General features: G+C 39.9%; 1 protein-coding gene and 1 long non-coding RNA gene across 5 annotated transcripts in view; one reads left to right on the top strand and one right to left on the bottom strand.

The window, feature by feature from the left end:
• MASP1 (MBL associated serine protease 1) overlaps nt 1–2,147 on the bottom strand; it is a 50,503-nt gene extending 48,356 nt beyond the window's left edge. For all 3 annotated transcript variants that reach the window (XM_055408362.2, XM_055408371.2, XM_088838346.1), the window contains exon 1: nt 1,820–2,147. In XM_055408362.2, coding sequence (XP_055264337.2) covers nt 1,820–1,824 — 5 coding nt within the window. In that variant the 5' untranslated portion in view covers nt 1,825–2,147. The remainder of the gene's footprint in view (nt 1–1,819) is intronic.
• On the top strand, nt 1,479–20,099 carry LOC129544629 (uncharacterized). Of its 2 annotated transcripts, none has more exons than XR_008683497.2 (4): nt 1,479–1,713; nt 2,064–2,182; nt 12,506–12,629; nt 14,832–20,099. It is a non-coding gene; the product is annotated as an uncharacterized LOC129544629 (long non-coding RNA). The 2 variants fall into 2 exon arrangements; XR_008683496.2 differs by having other exon boundaries at nt 12,506–12,636.
• Nucleotides 20,100–20,720: the final 621 nt, after the last annotated feature.

Below are 20,720 nucleotides of genomic sequence, written 5' to 3'. Positions count from 1 at the left end.
GGAATGGAAGGAACAGAGTATTGATTGTATGCAATGAAATGATTGTATGTATGAAACAGACATTATGCTAGGTACTAGGCATACAAAGGCGAACAAGCCACAAATCCTATTCCTTAAGGAACATTCAGTCTTGGAGGAGGAGGTGGACATTTCAACATGATAATATTAAGAGAGATAACTCCCAAGGACAGAAAAAGCACAAAGGATAAGATGCTGACTCTCAGGAAGCTGAGCAGGGAAGAGGAGGTGATGTTTGAGCAAGCTTGAATGATTGAGTCATGTAGAACAGTGGGTCCCCAACCCGTGGGCCTGCCGAGGACTGGTACCACTCTGCCGCCTGTTAGGAACCAGGCTGTGCAGCTGGAGGTGAGCAGCGGACCAGTGAGCAAATCTTCATCTGTCGCTCCCTTTAGCGTGCATTACTACCTGAACCCCTCCCTCCTTCCCCCATCCCTGGAAAATTTTCTTACATGAAACCAGTCCCTGGTACCAAAAAGACTGGGGACCACTGCTCTAGAAATAGGGGAAATAAGAGAGTTAAGGGATGAGCAAATGCCAAGGCAGAACTGATCATTGGCCCTATAGTTTGGTATGGCTTGGGTCCTGGGTGGTAGGGTGAAGACTTGAATAGTGGACAGATGAATCAAATTGTCATTCCAAGTAGATAGGCATAAATCTCATCTCTTTCAGGAGAAAGGAAAACGAAGTTAGACAGCAGGTTTAACATAACAATGGATTTAAAAAGAATGGAGTGATTGGATTAATCTTAAAGACCTCGAAACCACAGGTAATCTGAGTTCAAATAGTTAACACAGCCTGAAGCCCCTCATTGGCCCCAGACCCTGAAAAGTTGCTAGGTGACTGCAGAAGAGAAACAAATAGAAATCCTTTTCCAATTGAGAGTAAAATTAACGGGAAAAGAGGTGCTCAGAGACTTAACACGTCTCTGGAGTGTTCTTTTTTTCTTTTTTGTATTTTTAACAGTATTAGCACTTATAAGTAGTAAAAATAATTATGGTGGCTGGATTTTGACACTTGGAGAGGAAAACTTACAAGAAATGTCTGGTAACAAGCAGCTAGTAACTAAGTATAGGCTGAGACATTGGAAATATTGAAGAGCTTGGAAACAATTGCAATTTAAAATCCTAGGTTTAGAATCGGAAAGATTCTTTTTTTTTTTAATTGAAATATCCCTTTAAGAGTCATTTGGTGCAATTCATAGCCTGATTCATTCTACTGGCGGCCTCTGATTTCAGTGAGAAATGCAGAAATTTATAGGGGACTGTAAAATGTGGACAGGTTTTTGCTTTTCTAAACTGAGGTTTAAACTAGCAAACTTCTGAAGGTTTAAGAAGCCACAGAGCTGAGCAATGGGAATCTGGTTTCTTTTCCGGTCAGAACAAATAAACACACAAACACATATTTAACTCACAGAGTGTTGGAAGAGAGAAACCAGTGTTCTTTTTAAAGGAGGAAAACAAAAACTCAACCTTGTAGGCAAGAGGAGAAAAGTCACATTGGCCGGCGGGCAGCACCCTGCGTTGGCAGAGGAGAAATCTGAGCTCCAGCGGCACCGGCGGCATTTGCACACAGCCACAGCCTCCCGTTTCAAGTTGCAAGTCTCTGGAGTCCCAGGCAAGGCCCCAGCCTGGCTCCCTTCTCAGAGCCCCGAGAACTGATGAGGAGCCCCTGCACCAACCATAGGACACGCAGGTGAGTCTGCCCAGAGACAAGGTCAGACCTTCCAGAGCTACTTGGCATCTGGTCCCTGAAAGCCACCCCCCACCCACCCTGTGCCCACTTCTGCCCTGGCACTCACCTCATTTTCCTGCCTTGAGTGCTCCTGGCTGCCTGGTCCCTTGGCCTGACTCGTCCGCGAGCTCGTCCCCAGTGTGGTATCAGCCTTATCTTTGTTCTGAGGTCCCTGTGTGACTCTGGAATTGGCTGGCATTCTCCATTCAGGTCACGCCTTCCCCTGCCTGCAACAGATCCCCTCTCCCCCTCTCTCCCTCTGCTTTCTCCTCTCTCTCTCTCTCCTCTGACTTGCTCTTAAACACACTCAGAGGAACCTGACAGAACAGAATCCGTCTTCTTCCTTACAAGATCTCCTCCTCCAGTTCCCTCCTTCATCCTGAACGGCTGCTTCCAGCTCCCGGGAGAGAATCACTGAGCAGCTCGATAGGTATTTGTATCACCGTGTGTGTGTGTGTGTGTGTGTGTGTGTAGACAGTGGAGAGGGACAGTCTCCCTTGCCAGATGGCTATAATTCTCTGCTTGTCTTCAGGACACTGGCGAAAGGACATCAATTAACCAAGGACAATACTAAGAAGGCAATTCTACTGTCTACACTAGGCAAGAAAAAAGATCCAAAGCTTGTCTGTCTGCAAACATCCACAGGCTTTTTGGTGAACCAAGCAGCTGGCTGGGCTTGTGAGCTAGCAGCCAGTCCTTCACTTGGCTAGTTGTTCCTCACCACTTGAAAGTGAGGCTTGAGCTTTTTACCAACTCAGACTGTGCAGGGGCCTGTTACCGCCCAGGGAGGACCCACCGCAGTCAAAGAGCCTCACACCCCATGGGTGTGAAGAGACCTGGGCCTATGTACGTGGCTAGACCCAGGGACTGTGAAGAAAAGCAGCACCAGATCTCAGCTGAGCTGAATAAGGAAATTTCCTTTCTCCACAACAATGACCATCAGTCCTGAACAAGGAGAGGAATGTCTGGTTATAAAAAGTACAGTTCACTGAGAACGTTTTCTGTGTTAGGCACAGGGCTAGGTGTAAATGTCATCTCAATTATTTCTACAAATTTGAGAGGGTCACATTATCGTACCCATTTTACAGACAAGAAAACTGAGGCAACAGAGGTCCATAACTTGCCTAGATTACCCAGCCTCTTATTACTCCTACTGCAGTCACAGCTAACAGTTAACATTTACTGAGCACTCTGTGTCAGGTACTGTTCTAGTAATGCGTTAACTGCTTTTGATCATCTTTACATTTTGCAGAGCTGAGTAGTAATATTATTCCTGCTTCCAGATGAAGAAACTGCTCAGAGAGTTTAAGTGAGTTACCCACGATCACACAGCTAGAAAGTGATGGGGAAAAATCTGAGCTGGTATCCACTATGTTGTGCTGCTTCTCACCAACATAGTGCATATGGCATTACAAATAAATACCACATTCACAGAGAAACTCAATTTGAGGCATTTTTTGAAAAGAACAATTAGACTCAGTCAGAGTTAGCTATAATCTTTCCTTTCTATTCAAGCAAACTGTGTACTTTGGACTCAATGACATCTGTGATCCTGTTTCCTCATCTGGAAAATGGGGTTTGCTATGAGACTTAAAGGAAATTATTCTTATGCTTTTTTAGCTGTTCAGTGTACTCAAGAGACGGCTTCCACCCATTCCAAACAAGGCGGTAAACACATGCATTCTCCACACTCTGATAACACTGCTTTGGCACATTTTGGGGAACAGTGCCTTGAATCTTGCTAAAGTTCTCCTTGTTGCATTTTTTCTCCGGTTTCTCTGTTTTATCACCTTTAAATGTCAACTTCGCTAAGCTGATTAAGAAGCTGTGTTTGATATTGTGGGTGCAAATATATGTGATGAGGAAATGTTTGAACCTAGGCACTGTTTTTACAAAATACTGCTTTCTGGTTTAGACAAGAGAAAAAAAAAAACAGTTTAAAAGTCCCGTTAAGAAGACTCACAGGCTCCTCAGACATCAAATAACTCTCACCAACATTTTAATGATTTAAGTGTAAATGAATCAGAAACACATGGACTGCATTTCTCTTGGAATACACAAGCATTTTAAAACCAAGAGAGGAAGAACTTGGCACGAAGCACCCTGTGCCATGCAGAGGGCCCTGCCCACTAAAGACATTCCCTCCATTAGTGCTGCAGATGAGCTGGGCCTCTCCTAATTTAGGGCATATCCAGGGAAATGCAGTCATTTGTTCTGGGCAGAGAGGGGAGAGTTTGGGAGGGAAAGCCATCAGCTTCTCCTTGTAAAGTGTCACAGAGCCACTGAGCCTCCCAGAATAATTTCCTGACTATTTTTTTTTTTTTTAAGGCTGCCAACGCTCAATGGGAGGCATTTGAAATATGTTCTGAGCCAAAGTTCTGCCAATATACAGCAGAGCTGATATGTGCTTCCTTGGGAGTTAGCCAAGGCTCAGATGGAATCTGCATGAAAACTGTGTGGCTTGGGACTGATCTGGCCTGGATTCAGGGCAATTTCCCATTGTGTGGGGCTGCACTGGTGATACCGTCCTGATCTTTTGATAAGAACGTCCTGGAGCAACATGAATAAATCATGAAGAGTGGGAGGAATGGAAAAGACAGTGGTCTAGGAATAGACTCAAACATGGGTAACTCATATGTGACCTTGGGCAAGTCACCTACTTTCTCTGCTGCAGGAGGGGAAGGAGGGACATCAGTTTGCTCTACTATAAACTCAGGGGGTAGGAGTCCATTGGGAGCACAGAGCACATATAAATGTGAGTGTGAGGACTGTGGAATGAAATTGCATTTGGGGTGGTGAGGTGAATTGCTAATAATCTGTTCGAAGTCAAAGAGCCCAGAGTGGCCTTCTCATCTTGATACTTGCTTTTATCTGTGGTTATAATATTACATCACTCAGGATTCAATCATAGATATTCAGAAAGATAATTTCTAAGAAGATTCAACTTGTTTTAAAAAATGTTGATGAAAAGGTTAACATACTTAGGAATAGGAAACTAACAGTATGCCAGTTAGAATCATAAAAGTGTAGAATTACGGATGTTGGCTCAACATCCCGTTTATAGTAAGGGAAATGAATCAGAAACCTACTACTAACAGAGTAAATACTACAGCATTCCTACAACTAGAACAGGGCTTTGTTTACATGTTCTACCAAAGTGTTTATTATATACAACTCTTGAGCACAGACTTTCTGGAATTCCATGAATGCGCTGGAAAAAGTAAAATATTTGGGCAAAAACGTTTTTATTGGCCGAGTGTAAAATCTAGCCTGCCTATAGAATATCTAAAAACTGATAAATGGCCCCAAAGATTACACCTTAGAGTTAAATTTTGGGTTATTCAATACACTGACTGACATAATACTGGAAACCCTGACTTCAGAACCTATCAGGTCATCAGAATAATATGGGAAATTAAAAAAATAACAATGCCTGAGCTTCGTCTCAGAAGATTCAAATTCAATGAATCTTGGGAGGGGCTCTTGAATCTATAATTTTAAAAGCTCCCATGCACAAGTGTCCCATTTTGGATATATATAATGGTGTGTCATAATTAATGACATCATGGATTTGATGTAATATTCTTAGTATCTGCCAGATACCTTCATGAACATCATTACATGTAATGTTTACATGTGTTTCCAAATGAGGTTCAGAGAGACTAAGTATGCCAACAAGAGGATGATCAACATCTAGAACCTTGGACTCCTGACCCTAAATCCAGCTCTCTTTCTCCTCATCTGTAGACCCCTGATTCTGCCTGTGGGTTTTGAGCATTCGTGAGCCATGCTGTCGTGTGACTGCAAGATTTTAGGGGAGGGAAAAGTAATTTATATGCAAAAAATAAACTAGGCTCTATTATGGGCTGAATTGTGCTCCTCCAAAATTCATATGCTGAAGCCCTAACCCCCAGTATCCCAGAATTTGTTTGGAGACAGGATCTTTAAAGAGGTGATTAAACTGGAGGTTGTTAGGGTGGGCTCTAATCCAGCACGACTGGTATCCTTATTAGAGGAGGAGATTAAGATACAGACAGCACAGAGGAAAGATGGGGTGAAGAGACAGCCATCTGTGAGCCAAGGAGAGAGGTCTCAGAAGAACAGCCTTGATCTTTAACTTCCTTAAAATACCTGCCAACACCTTGAGCTTGAACTTCTAGTCTCCCAAACTGTGAGAAAATATATTTCTGCTGTTTAAGCTATCTAGTCTCTGATCCTTTGTCATGGCAGCTCTGGCAAACTAATACAGACTGTCTAATAGAAATTTTCCTATACTACCGTAGTGTCAAGCTAATTTCAAGCACCACATACACGGAATTAACAAATACTGGGTTAGTTAAGGTTTTGTTTAGTAGGGGATAAGAAACCTTGACTAGTGCTGAAACAGGGTTTATTTTCCTTGTGTAGCAAGAAGTGAGGCAGAAGGTGGGCCTGGGGACATTCTCTTTTTTTTTTTTCTTTTCTGCCAGTCCTAGGAGGGGTGATGTGTCCTAGGGCTAGGTACGTGAAACATAGACCATCTGTTATGGGCTGAATTATTTCCTCCCCAACTTCATATATTGAAGCCTTAACTCCCAGTATCTTCAAATATGAACATATTTGAAGATATGGGCTTTAAGGAAGTGATTAAGTTAAAATAGGGCTGAATGGGCCTAATCTAATTATTAATGTAAGAAGAAGAGTTTAGGATACAGACAACACAGGCAGCAGGGAGACCACGAGGGAATGCAGTGAGAAGGAGGCCATCTGCAAGCCAAGGAAAAGGCTCTCAGAAGAAACTAAAGCTGCCAACACCTTGATCTTAGACTTCTGGCCTCTAGAACTGTAAGAAAATGAAAGTCTTTTACTTGAGTGGCCCAGTCTGTGGTATTACAGTATGGCAGCCCTAGGAAGCTAATACACCATCTATACTTGCCTTACCTTTGCTCACCTAAATATGTTTGATACAAATTATAGTTGCTATTCACTCATATTAGGTCTCCCCTCCCCCAGAAGTTCCTCAGATGCTAAGACCATATAGATCAAGAAGATACAACCATCAGACAGGATTAATTAGGCCTTAAGAAGCAAATGAACAGCAGGGGTCAGACCTTGTGAAAGGTCAGGGGATTCAGGGTTATCACCTCCCTAACTCTCAAGTGCTGTTTCATGACCATTACTTTTCCAAACTCCTTCTAAATTCCCCTGCTTTTCTATCATTCTGACACACTCTACTCATCTCTACTTCTGTCATCTTCCAGTTTCTTTATCCTATCCTCTTTTCCTTTCATTAATAACTTAGGCATGTGACACTATGCTCACCTCTCCTTCCCAATTCGTCCTGACATCCTGAGTGACAGTGGCCTCTCATATTTTGATCTCGTTTAATGATGATTTCTTCCATTTCACCATAACCATCTGCTCTACTTATAGCCATATCTATGTCTGAAAGCTTATCCTTGTGACACCCCATTCCCTGACCACTGTCTCCCATCTTTCTAAGTCTGACTTCTTCAATAACCCTAGAATTCAACCTCATCAGGATAGACAGCCCTCTAACACCATTCCATTTCCAGATTCTCTTGGCTTTATATCTTTTCTGAATTCCACAACCAATCGCCATCACTCCTTCGTGGATTCTTCTTCTTCTTTTTTTAAAAGCAGTTTCTTGACTCTCTTCTTCAGAGGAATGATTCTTCATATTTCTGGTAAATCATTGAGAATCTGATGAAAGCCAGATTCCCTCTGCAATATCCCCAGCAAGACCACATAATTCATTCCCTCACTCCTTCAATTCTTTCTAAAAATGTCACCTTATTAGTGAGGTCCTTCCTGGCCACTCTATTCTGTTACTTCTATTCTCACCCGCATTTGCTCTCCCCATATCCTGCCTCATTTGTCTTTGTGGCACTAGCCACCAGCTAAGATGGTACTTATTTTAAGTGTTTATTGGTTTGTTGCTTATTCTCCGCCCCATTAAAGTAACACTGTCTACAAGTGGACAAGTATTTTTGTGTTTTTTTTTTTTTGTTTCCTGCTCTATTCCCAGTACCAAGAATAATGCCTTTGGCTTGCACAAAATAGGACCTTAATAAACATTTGTGGAATGAGTTTTCTTCCAAGAAATATTTAATAGGCACTTAGGGAGGCCTGGCGTGCTGTGGTTCTTGGGGTCGCAAAGAGTCAGACACGACTGAGCGACTGAACTGAACTGAACTGAACTGATTCCTCAAATCTGGGATATAATTTCAGGGACTTGATGGCTCTCCTAAAACCATGAAGCTCAGAGGCTCAATTGTAACCAGTCTCCTCAAATATTTCTCATACACCCCACTATAGTTTTAAAAATCATTACATACTGATCACTAGCAAATCTACTACTTCTTTAGTCTAAATGTCTTTCCATAGTTCCTCATGCTCAAAGCAAATGTCTATTCTCACCTCCACCTCAAGCTTCCATTAGGCAGAAGTCATTTTCTATAACCAACTTGCTCATTCTCTCATATGAACAATGTTCATGAACTACTAGCAGATCAGAAATTCAAGCTAGATATTTTAGTGTCATCACTGACTTATTCTTTCCTTTTCTTCTCATCTGCCATCAATCAATAACTCCTATAGTTTACATATAAGTATCTTTAAAATCCATCATTATGCATAACATCCATTCCCCATTGCCCTTGCACTAGTGGAATGATTCACTAGTTTTCATTGGATTATTTCAATAACTTCTCATTGGTTTCTTTACCTTTCAGTCGCTCAGTCATGTCCGATTCTTTGCGACCCCATGAGTCACAGCACGCAAGGCCTCCCTGTCCATCACCAACTCCCGGAGTTCACTCAAACTCATGTCCATTGAGTCGGTGATGCCATCCAGCCATCTCATTCTCTGTCATCCCCTTCTCCTCCTGCCCCCAATCCTTCCCAGCATCAGAATCTTTTCCAGTGAGTCAGCTCGTTGCATGAGGTGGCCAAAGTAGTGGAGTTTCAGCTTTAGCATCAGTCCTTCCAATGAACATCTAGGATTGATCTCCTTTAGAATGGACTGGTTGGATCTCCTTGCAGTCCAAGGGACTCTCAAGAGTCTTCTCCAGCACCACAGTTCAAAAGCATCAATTCTTCGGCACTCAGCTTTCTTCACAGTCCAACTCTCACATCCATACATGACCACGGGAAAAACCATAGCCTTGACTAGACGGACCTTTGTTGGCAAAGTAATGTCTCTGCTTTTTAATATGCTATCTAGGCTGGTCATAACTTTCCTTCCAAGGAGTAAGCATCTTTTAATTTCATGGCTGCAATCAGCATCTGCAGTGATTTTGGAGCCCCCCAAAATAAAATCTGACACTGTTTCCACTGTTACCCCATCTATTTCCCATGAAGTGATGGGACCAGATGCCATGATTTTTGTTTTCTGAATGTTGAGCTTCAAGCCAACCTTTTCACTCTCCTCTTTCACTTTCGTACCACTCTTATAAGTATACAAGTCTCATTAATTCTCTCCCTTTGCTAGACCTTTCAGATCCTTCCTTTGCCTAGAGAATAAAATAAAAATACCTTAGAATGGCCTTTGAGCCTTAAAGTCTAATGCTGCCGTGAAGCTGAAGTAGCCTGCTGTGCTGAGCCAACATGTGGAGGACAGCTGCCTGGAGATGGCCTGGATCGACAGCATACTTTGCCTAAGTGAGAAAGAAACTGTTGTGTGAAGCCACTGAGCTCTTGGTATTGTTTGTTACTGTAGATAATTTAGCCTATTCTGACTGACACAATACTCTTATGTGGGTTTACTCTTTCACCTCCATATTTTCCCCCAGAACCAGCATGCCTACACATCACACTAATGTCTAGAACTGGTACCAAACTAGTTTCATATTCCAGATTTTATCATGCTCTCTCATGTCTGTAGGCACTTACATACTTGGTTCTATTGGTCTTTAATGCTATTTTCTTCCTCATTTGTCTACAGAACTTCCTCTTATTTATCATTTGAAATCTTTCTTAAATATCAGCTTCTCTGGAAAATTTCCCCAATCATTCAACATGGAAGTAAACACTACCTTTGTTCCTTACACTTAAACTTCAAATTATACTTTAAATTGCATGTGTCAAACTATAGAGCAATTTTTTTGTTGACTTGTGTCATTCTTTCATCACAATAATTTGAGGGTCTGAACAATATCCTTTGTACTTTCAACTCAATGAATGCTTATTGAATGCATAGATGTCTAAATAAATTTTTAGAACAATATCAGGACAATTAAGTCTATAATTATAAATTATGATTAATGCTACACAGAAAGAGAACTATGAGAGAGGCTAATAGAAGGGCTTAATTTATGCAGAGTGGTCAGCAAAGTCATGGTGAACTGTTATTTAAAATCAACAGGATGAGTACAAGTTTGCTAGTGAAGAGCTAGTGATTTCTCAACGATGGACTATCCTACTTGGACATCACACGTGTAGAAACTCCCCATTTTTATAACCCAGTTCATAGAAATAATAAAGATATAGAATCAGAATCAATAAAAAGGAGTGACCTGTGGATGAGGAAGTGGGAAAGTCCATAAAAGGAGGGCGGTAGATGAGAAGTTCCGGCAGTGAGTTTCCCACAGTGGGAACCCATCCTGACCGTGTGGGAGGTCTTCATAGTCCTGCTGGGCTGACAAGACTGTATGTGAAGTCCCTGGGAAAGGAGAGAGAATCACCAACACAGAAAAACTCCCAACAAGGGTCAACAAATATTTTTCAAAGCCTGTTTATGGAAAAGTGATACTAAACTCAATAAGAAAAGGATTTCATGGAAGGAAACAGAGTTAATAGAACCACAAGGACAGGACTGTAAAATAACTGTCTCCAGAAAGTTAAAGGAGGGGATATCAGCTATGAGACAAGGAGAAAGATTTGAAATAAGAACAGGTTGAAATGCAAAAAAGAAGCAATTGGACAATTAATGAAATTAAAGTAAGAATTTTGCATTTATTAAATGTTTATTGAAATTAAAAAGTAAGATGCAATTGTAAGTATAAATAGCTGAATGGCTACAAATGAAAAATTAATTAATGATTTGAAAAATCAAGCTGAATAATACTCTCAGATAAAGAGATCAGAAGTATAGAAAAAAAATAAAGGGATATAGATTCTGAAGTTCTTACATGTCTAATAGAATTTTCTTTAAAAATGAAATAAAGAGGGGAAATGTGAAACAATCTTTGATGATATATTGGCCTTAATTTTCCCAGAACTGAGAAAAGACAAGAATTCTCAGACTGAAAAGATCTACCAAGGCCCAAGTGAGATATTTACATAAAATTAGACCTAGATTCCTTGTCATGAAAGGTCAATGTATTAAGAATAAAATTAGAATCTTAAAATTACCAATTTTTAAGAGAAAAAAATGAAATTAGATTATCATTCAGACATTTTCACCAGCCACATGGAAACAAAAGGGAAATAGAGAATATCCAAATGTGAAAAAAGAAAATACCTTTAAATTTATAATTTTTTACTAGCTGAAGGATTATGTAAGTGAAGCTGAAATAATGACATTTTCAGACTCTAAAAAGCCTACCATTTGCAGGCCCTTTCAGAAAGAGTTACTGGAGGATGTTGGAGCTGGTTAGCATTGGTGAAATTGTGGAGAAATAAGCACACTAGAACCTTGGTGTCTCAGGCGGTAAAGAATCCACCTGCAGTGTAGGAGACCTGGGTTCGATCCCTGGTTTGGAAAGATCCCCTGGAGAAGGAAATGGCAACCCTCTCCAATGTTCTTGCCTGGAGAATTCCAAGGACTGTATAGTCCATGGGGTTGCAAAGAACTGGACATGACTGAGTGATTAACACTTTCAAGTACACGCGTATCATGCTTGTCAGAACATAAAGTGGCCTGGCTACTTGGAATACAATCTGGGGATATTAACAAAATAAAAATAGGCATATCCTACAAACCAATAATCTTACCTCAAGATATCTGTCTTAGAAAAACTTCCACTTGTGAACATATTTATTGTAGCATTATTTGTCAAGGTGAAAAATGGGCTTCAGTGGAATAATGGCTAAATATATTATAGTCATACTTTGGAACACAAAACAACAATAAGAAGGGATATGAAAGATCTATTGATATATGCATCAATCTGGATTTATCTCTAAGATTTACTGTTGAGTGAAATGGGCAGGTTGAAGAATGGTATGTGTTTTAGGATACTATTTATTTAATGAAAAAGGAATAGGTTCAACACGCAATACACATTTTGCTCATATCATAGATGTTTTGCATATATTTTCCATATATAATGGACAAAAGTGGAAGGAAATAAATCAGAAATAACTAGTTACTTGTGTGGAGGATGTGGTGAGAGGTTTTATTCGTATTTATAATAAGCAAAACTTTTAGTGACTGATCAAGGCTGTTTAAGCAGGGAATTTTAAGGGTAAAAGAGGACTCTGGGTATTGTGAGGAAAATGATTTGGAAGCCAGTTTGGAGCCTGTTGCAGTACTTAGGACCGTTAGGCACTCTGGGCACAGAGCCTGGGGCCCATGAAAATGTTTTAATTTCTTTCAAAATCAGAATTAAAAAATAAAATAATAATGGATATATAATAAAGAATCCAGTTATCTTTGTAGCCATGCAACACTAAAATATGACATTTGTTTATTTATTTATATTTTTATGAATAAAGCCCAGATTAGGAGAGAGAATGCCTGGATGGATTGGACTGGTGGCGGTGAACATGGAACCCAGAAGATAAAGACTAATTATATTTTGTCTTTCAGAAAAGCCTGAACCTGGCCGTAAATTGAGAGTGAGAAATTGAGGGAGAGGAAGATAGCAAAGACAACTCCCAGAACTCTGACTCAAGATTGTGTTGTTGCCACGTACTGAGATGGGGGAAGAGAAGTAGGTGGTGAGTGGGGTCAGGGTGTAAGGGGCCTTGCATGCCACACTAGATGCAGAAAATCTACTAGGCAGGCTGGGGATTTTCTCAACTCTGGATAAATGAGAGAGCCACGTGAGGAGCTTGAAAAATTCAAATTTCTGCCACAGCTCCCAGACTTGATCCCATCCAAAATCTTGAAAGGGTTGAGGAACACTGACATTTTAGGCCACAGAAAGACAAGATTTTTAAATGGAGAATGACATGATCAGATAGCGTTTTGTTTTGGTCTTAAATTCACATTTGATAGCAGTAATGAGTTCGCAAGAGATTGGAGGATAATCAGGAACTACAATACCTAACAAAGCCAGGCTGCCTGATTCTCAGCCACTCCCAGGCTAGGAAAAATTTAATGGAACTAAAGCTGTTTGGAAAAGAGCTGAAAAGACCTCCTGGCCAGCCCCAGCCCAGAGCACAGCTTGGCTGAAGCCCAGGGGCATTTGGAGCACATGGGCCTTGGGGCCATCGGCATTCTCTGGCCAAACCGCAGTGCTAATTTAAACGTTCTGTTGTCACAAAACAGTGAACCTGAACCATAATGACTTTTTAAAAGCAGGATTTTAAAACCAAAAGTATTTCACAAAAAAAGCATTGCAAGAAAACTGGTCATCCCTTAGATAACGATTTTTAAAATGGTGGGCTTCAAAATATTTTTGGGCTCCAGATGAAGGTGCTGAAGCAGGAAGGGGCAAAGAGCCCTATGTGTGTCTTTACCAATATAAGACCGTAAACAAGTGTGACTCTTCTGAAGACATGCCAGCAAACCCTGATAGTTGAGCAGAACATGGTATTCAACGCTGCACTCATCAGGACAGTGAGGGTATTTGGGTAAGCTGTGGTACCTCTCCGGGCCTGAGTTGTTTTGTTTTTCCTCACAAGATGGGAGAAATGAGAGCACTTTTTTTTTACATCTTGTTTCAAGGACACAGTTGTTCTTAAAGTCTTTTAAATGAGTGATACCTTTGGGATTCTAAGGAAAGTTGACCTTCTCTGAAGAAAAGCATAAAATTTTCCTGTATCTAGATATGTATAAGACTGGTGATTAATCCTTGGTGAAGTGAAAGTGAAGTTCGCTTAATGGTGTCCGACTCTTAGGAAATTCTCCAGGCCAGCATACTGGAGTGGGTAGCCTATCCTTTCTCCAGCGGGTCTTCCCGACCCAGGAATCAAACCTGGGTCTCCGCGTTGCATGCGGATTCTTTACCAACTGAGCTATGAGGGAAAACAATCCTTGGTAATGTTTATGAATCGCCTGCAAAGCTCCTGGCTCTTTGTGGAGATTCAACCAATAGTAATTGTTATTAATATAATTAGAAAGTGAGAGTAAGGACCATGATAGGCATACAAAGAAAGTGGCCTTCGGGATGGGCGTGAAAAGATGAGTAAGATTTTAACTGGCCGAAAGAGAAACAAAAGCTACAGTAATGGCAAAAATTGAAGTAAGACTCAGTGATGAAGGGATTATGCAGAATGAGTAATTCTACTGAGTTAGCTCCGTTCCAAGTGTGATATGCATTATTTTCTTCAACCTCCACAATGAGATATTGTTAGAGAATAGGAAACAGAGAAAAGGAAATGTTCTTACTGAGAATCACCCACTCAACTTTGCTTCTGCTTCCTTAGCAAAGAATTGATTATCTTTCTGTCACTACAGGTTCATTTGCACTTTCCAGAGATTCAAGCCAATGGAATCATATAGCATATACTCATGTTTGTCTGGCTTCTCTCACTTAGCATAATTATTTTGAGATTCCCTCATGTTGTTACACACATAATTAGTTCATATGTCATGATTTGCTTATTCATCTGTTCATGGACACCTGGATTATTACCAGGTTTCAGATATTACAGATAAAGCTTCTGTGAACATTCATGTATGTGTCTTTATTTGGAAAGATGCTTTCATTTTTATTTGGTTCATCTCTAGGAATGGGATAGCTAGATAAGATTGTAGGTGTGTGTCTAATGTTTTAATACACTACCAAACACTTCTCCAAAGTGGTTGTACAATTTTACATTACCACCAATAGTGAATGAGCATTCCAGTTGTGCCATACTTGTGCCCAAACTTGGTAAGTTCGATTTTTGAAAAACTTTAACCATTATCATATATATGTAGAGATATCTCATTGGATTTTAATTTTCTTTCCCCTAATGATTGCCAGGAGAAATATCAATAACCTCAGATATGCAGATGACACCACCCTTATGGCAGAAAGTGAAGAGGAACTCAAAAGCCTCTTGATGAAAGTGAAAGAGGAGAGTGAAAAGGTTGGCTTGAAGCTCAACATTCAGAAAACGAAGATCATGGCATCTGGTCCCATCACTTCATGGGAAATAGATGGGGAAACAGTGGAGACCGTGTCAGAATTTATTTTTTTGGGCTCCAAAGTCACTGTGGATGCTGATTGCAGCCATGAAATTAAAAGACGCTTGCTCCTTGGAAGGAAAGTTATGACCAACCTAGATAGTATATTAAAGAGCAGAGACATTACTTTGCCAACAAAGGTCCATCTAGTCAGAAGTGAAGTGAAGTGAAGTCGCTCTGTCGTGTCCGTCTTTGGACTGTAGCCTACCAGGCCCCTCCATCCATGGAATTTTCCAGGCAAGAGTACTGGAGTGGGTTGCCATTTCCTCCTCCAGGGTCTAGTCAAGGCTATGGTTTTTCCCGTGGTCATGAATGGATGTGAGAGTTGGACTGTGAAGAAAGCTGATCGCCGAAGAATTGATACTTTTGAAGTGTGGTGCTGGAGAAGACTCTTGAGAGTCCCTTGGACTGCAAGGAGATCCAACCAGTCCATTCTGAAGGAGATCGATCCTGGGTGTTCATTGGAAGGACTGATGCTGAAGCTGAAACTCCAATACTTTGGCCACCTCATGCGACGAGTTGACTCACTGGAAAAGACTCTGATGCTGGGAAGGATTGGGGGTGGGAGGAGAAGGGGACGACAGAGAATGAGATGGCTGGATGGCATCACCGACTCGATGGACATGAGTTTAAGTGAACTCCAGGAGTTGGTGATGGACAGGGAGGCCTTGCGTGCTGTGATTCATAGGGTGGCAAAGAGTCGGACACTACTGAGCAACTGAACTGAATGATTAATGATTTTGAGCATTTTTAAGTGTTTTCATTCATGTATCATTTTTGGTAAATTGTTCAAACCTTTTGCATGTTTTTAAATTTTTTGTGTTTTTCTTTCTAATTATTGATTTATTTATATATGAGTCCACTGTATATGGGACTTCCTAGGTGGCACTAGTGGTAAAGAATTTGCCTGCCAATGCAGGAGACACAAGAGCCATGGGTTTGCTCCCTGTGTCAGGAAGATACCCTGGAGGAGGAAATGCAACCCACCCCAGTATTCTTGCCTGGAGAATTCCATGGACAGAGGAGCCTGACTGGCTACAGTCCATGGGGTCATAAAGAGTCCGACATGATGAAGAGTCTAAGCACTCCACTGTATATCAGGTGCATAATTTGCAAATATTTCTCCCTTGTCCACAGCTTGTCTTTTCATTATGTTAATGTTTTTTGAAGAGGAAAAGTTTTTAATTTTGATGAAGTACAAGATCAGTTTTTTTCTCCTATAGATCATGCTTTTGGTGTTGTATCAAGAAAATCTTTGCTTAACCCAAGTATTCACAATAATAAAATACCATGTACTGGGGGTTTAAACAACAGACATTTATTTTTCAGTTTTGGAGGCTGGGATGCCAAAAAGCAAGGTATCACAGATTGGGTTTCTGGCAAGAGCCCTTTTTCTGGTTTGCAGACTGCCTTCTTGTGGTGTCCTCACATGGGAGAAGGAAAGGGTGTCTTTTCTTATAAGGACGCTAATCTAGTCATGGGCACCACCCTCATGATCTCCTCCAACCTTAATTACTTCCCAGTTTCCACCTCCAAACCATCTCATTGAGGGACAGGGCTTCAACATACGAGTTTTGGGGGATACAAATGTTCAGTCTGTAACACCAAGGTCACAATGGTTTTCCCTGTATTTTCTTTTTTTATTCCCTGTATTTTCTTTTTTTATTCCCTGTATTTTCTTCTAAAATTTTTTGATTTAGATTCACATTAGGTCTGTGATACTATGATTTACATTTCAGTCTATGATCCATATGGAGCTGATTTTTGTATATTGCACAAGATTTGGCTTGAAGCTCATTTCTTAGCATATAGATATCCAATTGTTTCATCATCACTTGTTAAAAGGACTATCCTTTCTCCACTGATTTGCTTTTACACCTTTGTCAGTTGTCCTTAAGTGTGAATTTGTATCTGGTTTCTCAATCTGTTCTGTTCATCTATTTGTGGATCTTTATGCCAGTACCACATTGTCTTAATTACTGTAGCTTTGGAAAAATCTAGAAATATGTAGTGTTAGCTCTCCTTCATTGTTCTTTTTCAAAGTTGTTTTAGAAAGAGTTTGTTAATTCCTACCAGAAAGCCTGCTTTGATTTTGATCGGAATTTTGTTGAATCTATACATCAGTTTGGGGAAGAACTGGCATCTTAAGAATAATTAAGTGTTCATATTAAGAACGTTCAGTATTCTGAAGTGAACACCATATATCTCTTCACCTATAAAGTTGTTTAAAATTTCTCTCAGTAATGATTTGTTGTTTTTAGTGAATACTTCTTATCTACCTATTGTCATATTTATCTCTTGGTCTTTCATAAATTTTTATTTCATTGCATATGACATTTTTATTTTGATTTCTGATTGCTCATTGCATGCGAAGAGTTGACTCACTGGAAAAGACTCTGATGCTGGGAGGGATTGGGGGCAAGAGAAGAAGGGGATGACAGAGAATGAGGTGGCTGGATGGCATCACCGACTCGATGGACATGAGTTTGGGTGAACTCTGGGAGTTGGTGATGGACAGGGAGGCCTGGCGTGCTGTGATTCATGGGGTCGCAAAGAGTCGGACAGACTGAGCGACTGAACTGAACTGAACTGAATATAGAAATATAAGTGATTTCTTTCTGTCTTCTGCTATCTTACTGAATTTACATTTTAGTTATAATAACTTTTTTTAAGATCCCTTCAGATTTTTTACATAGATGATCATATCATCAAAACAATAAAGACGGTTTTACTTCTTTTCTTTTCCTTGTTTTGTTGCACTGGCTGGAACCAAAAGTGTAATATTGCATAGAAGTGGAGACTGAACATAAAAGTGTTATTCTTGATCTTATGGAGAAAACATTTAGTTTTTGCCATTAAGTTATTTGCTAACTGTGGGATTTTTGTAGTTGTCCTTTATCAGATTGAGGAAGTTCCCGTCTATTCTTAATTTGCTGAAAATTTATACCAGGAATGGCTATTGGATTTTATCAATTATTTTTTTCTGCATTTATTTATTTATTACGGCCATGCCACACGGCTTGTGGGATCTCAGTTCCCTGACCAGGCAGTGGAAGCATAGAGTCCTAACCACTGGACCTCCAGGGAATTCCATTTTCTACTTTTATTGACATGATCATATGATTTTTCATTTGTTAATATTTAAAATGTCAGTGTTAAAAATTTACCACTTTAAAAATAAGGTAAATTACATTGATTTATTTTCTTGACTTTTCAAGAAAGTTAATTTTCCATTAACTCTACTTGGTTATGTAAGATATATTTATCTTTTTGTATATTGTTGAATTCAATTTTATAAAATTTTGTCAATAATTTTTATATATGGTTTTGAGTCATATTGGTATAGAGTTTTCTTATAACATTTTAATATGATTTTGGTATCAGAAAAACACTGGCTTCAAAGAATGAGTTGAGAAGCATTCCCTTCTCTTCAGTTTTCTGGAAGAGTTTGTATAGCGCTGGCATTCTTTCTTTCTTTCATTCTTTCTTTCTTAATACAGTAAAGTTATATAGGCTTGAGTTTCCCCCCTTCTTCTCTGTGGGGAGATAATTTTAACTAAAAATTCCATTTATTTAACAGATAAAAGGTTGTACAAGTTATCTGTTTCATCTTGAGTAAATTTTTGTGTTTTTTGAGGAATTGGTACATTTTATCTTTTTTAAAATTTATTTTCAATTGGAAGTTACTTACTTTACAATATTGTGTTGGTTTTTGCTTAATGGCGTAACGTTGCTTATTGTAGTATTGCTTTATTGTACTTTTACTACTTATAAAATCTTTAGTAATGTCACCTCTTTTATTCCTGAATTTGGTAATTTGTATCTTCTCTCTTTTTGTGCCAATCAGTTTTTATAGAAGTTTGTCAACTTTATTGCCTCCTCGAAGAGGCTGCTCTTGATTTCATTGATTTTTTCCCCCCAGCATATCTCTATTGCATATTTTTAATGGATTTATCCTCCGGTTCTTTAAAGTTGTGTATCTAGAAAGGTCTTTACCCTTCTCTTGTTTTAAAAGGATATTCTCATGGAAGCAAAAGAGTCTGTATTATTTTGAGTGCAAAGAAAGTCATAATTAAAATGACAGTATACATATATCAAGCACTTAGGTTATGCCAACAATCTTCTGAGTTAAACATCATTATTATTTGTATTATACAGACTTGGAGATTGAGGCTCAGAAAAATTTAAGTTTTCCAATGGCATATACCCAACAAGCAACAAAGCGACATTCACACAACTCCAGAGACTCTAATCTTAACAACAAGATAGACAAGATTCTGCTGTCTATCAAGAAAGTAGAGGACGTATGAGTATACACTCCAGGAAATGCCTCATGCTTATAGTCCTGAGAAAAAAACTTAAGTCACTTGAGAGTCATTCCAGACATTTTCCAGGACAATGGTCTTAGCAGGAAACTCCTGGGACCCTGTGAAACCATACAGCTCCCCAGAGACACTTACAGAGAACACAACCAGCAAAACTCCAGTACATAGCTTACTGATCAAAGCCACCCAAAGTCATTCCCAGAGCCTGAGAAATGGCTTCATAAAATTAGCAGCTGGGGGTTGGAATGGGTGTTGGTTCTAAGAGGGCATTTCCCTATGGATGGCTGCACACACTCAGATGAAAAGACAGCCTTGCTGATAGTGTTGGGTGGGGCAGCATGTTCTCTTTTCAAATGTTCTGTGGAAATAGCATGGACAAAACAAAGAACACTGGGTCTGCACACGTGCTACCTGAATGGATTCAGATCCAAGAACCTGAGCATCCCGTGTTGCTTGCCTGGGCCTGTTTCCTCATCTATAACAAAAAGACATGAGTGGTCATTCAGCCTACCATTTGGTGCTACAAAAATCAGAAGGATAATTATCACTGTTGTTGTTAAAACTTTTCTGAACATTTCAGGATTCTGCACGGAGGTACAATGAAAACATTTTGTATCACACACTGAAAACTGAAATATACCAAAAAAGCTGCACCAAGTTAGGATTTGGAACAGAAATTATTTACAAAATAGGCAATGCTACTGGGCATGTTTTGGTCTTCAATTAAATTCTTTTTAAACTCTGGCTCCATGGTGTAATGGTTTTGGAATTAGTAATAATAAAACATTAGTTACACTGGTGAGTTATGGTTTTATTTAAAACAAGATGAAATGTTAACCCGGTGATGCCCAGAAACAAATGTAAGGCCTCTAAGTGAATGTCAGAGGCCAGTGGTGGGGTCATTGCTACTAACCATTAGGTGGAGGGCTGAGATATACACAGCACAGCTAACTGCATCTCTTATTTCACCTTGCTGTTTTATCTGTGTCTTAAAATCCTTTTGGAAGCACTCAATATTGACTTTTTTTTTTTTAGCAGAGACACTGGGACTCAGAGAAATTGATTTGGTCAAAGTATCATGACTTGTAGGGGTGCAGGGCCCAAGAGGTCGTGACAGTGCAGAGAGCAGGTTCTGATATCAGGTGTCAGTTGGGGCAGGTGCCTGCGTAACTGGGGAGAATCCACTATGTGAGAACGGGGATAATACCTACTTCAGGTGCTGACTCAGGGCCTGATGCTTACTTAAGTACTTAATAAAAGTTACCTATTCTTCTTCATCTCCCACCTCACTTTCCATTGCAGCACACGGGGGTCTTGGCAAACAAAAGCACAGCCACAGGCAAGCTCCCACTTCTGCAGTC

Source organism: Moschus berezovskii, chromosome 1 (assembly GCF_049115385.1).
Source record: "Moschus berezovskii isolate FMDL1 chromosome 1, NW_MosBer_1.0, whole genome shotgun sequence".
Classification (NCBI taxonomy): Eukaryota; Metazoa; Chordata; class Mammalia; order Artiodactyla; family Moschidae; genus Moschus; species Moschus berezovskii.
This window is presented reverse-complemented; position numbering and strand designations above follow the sequence as displayed.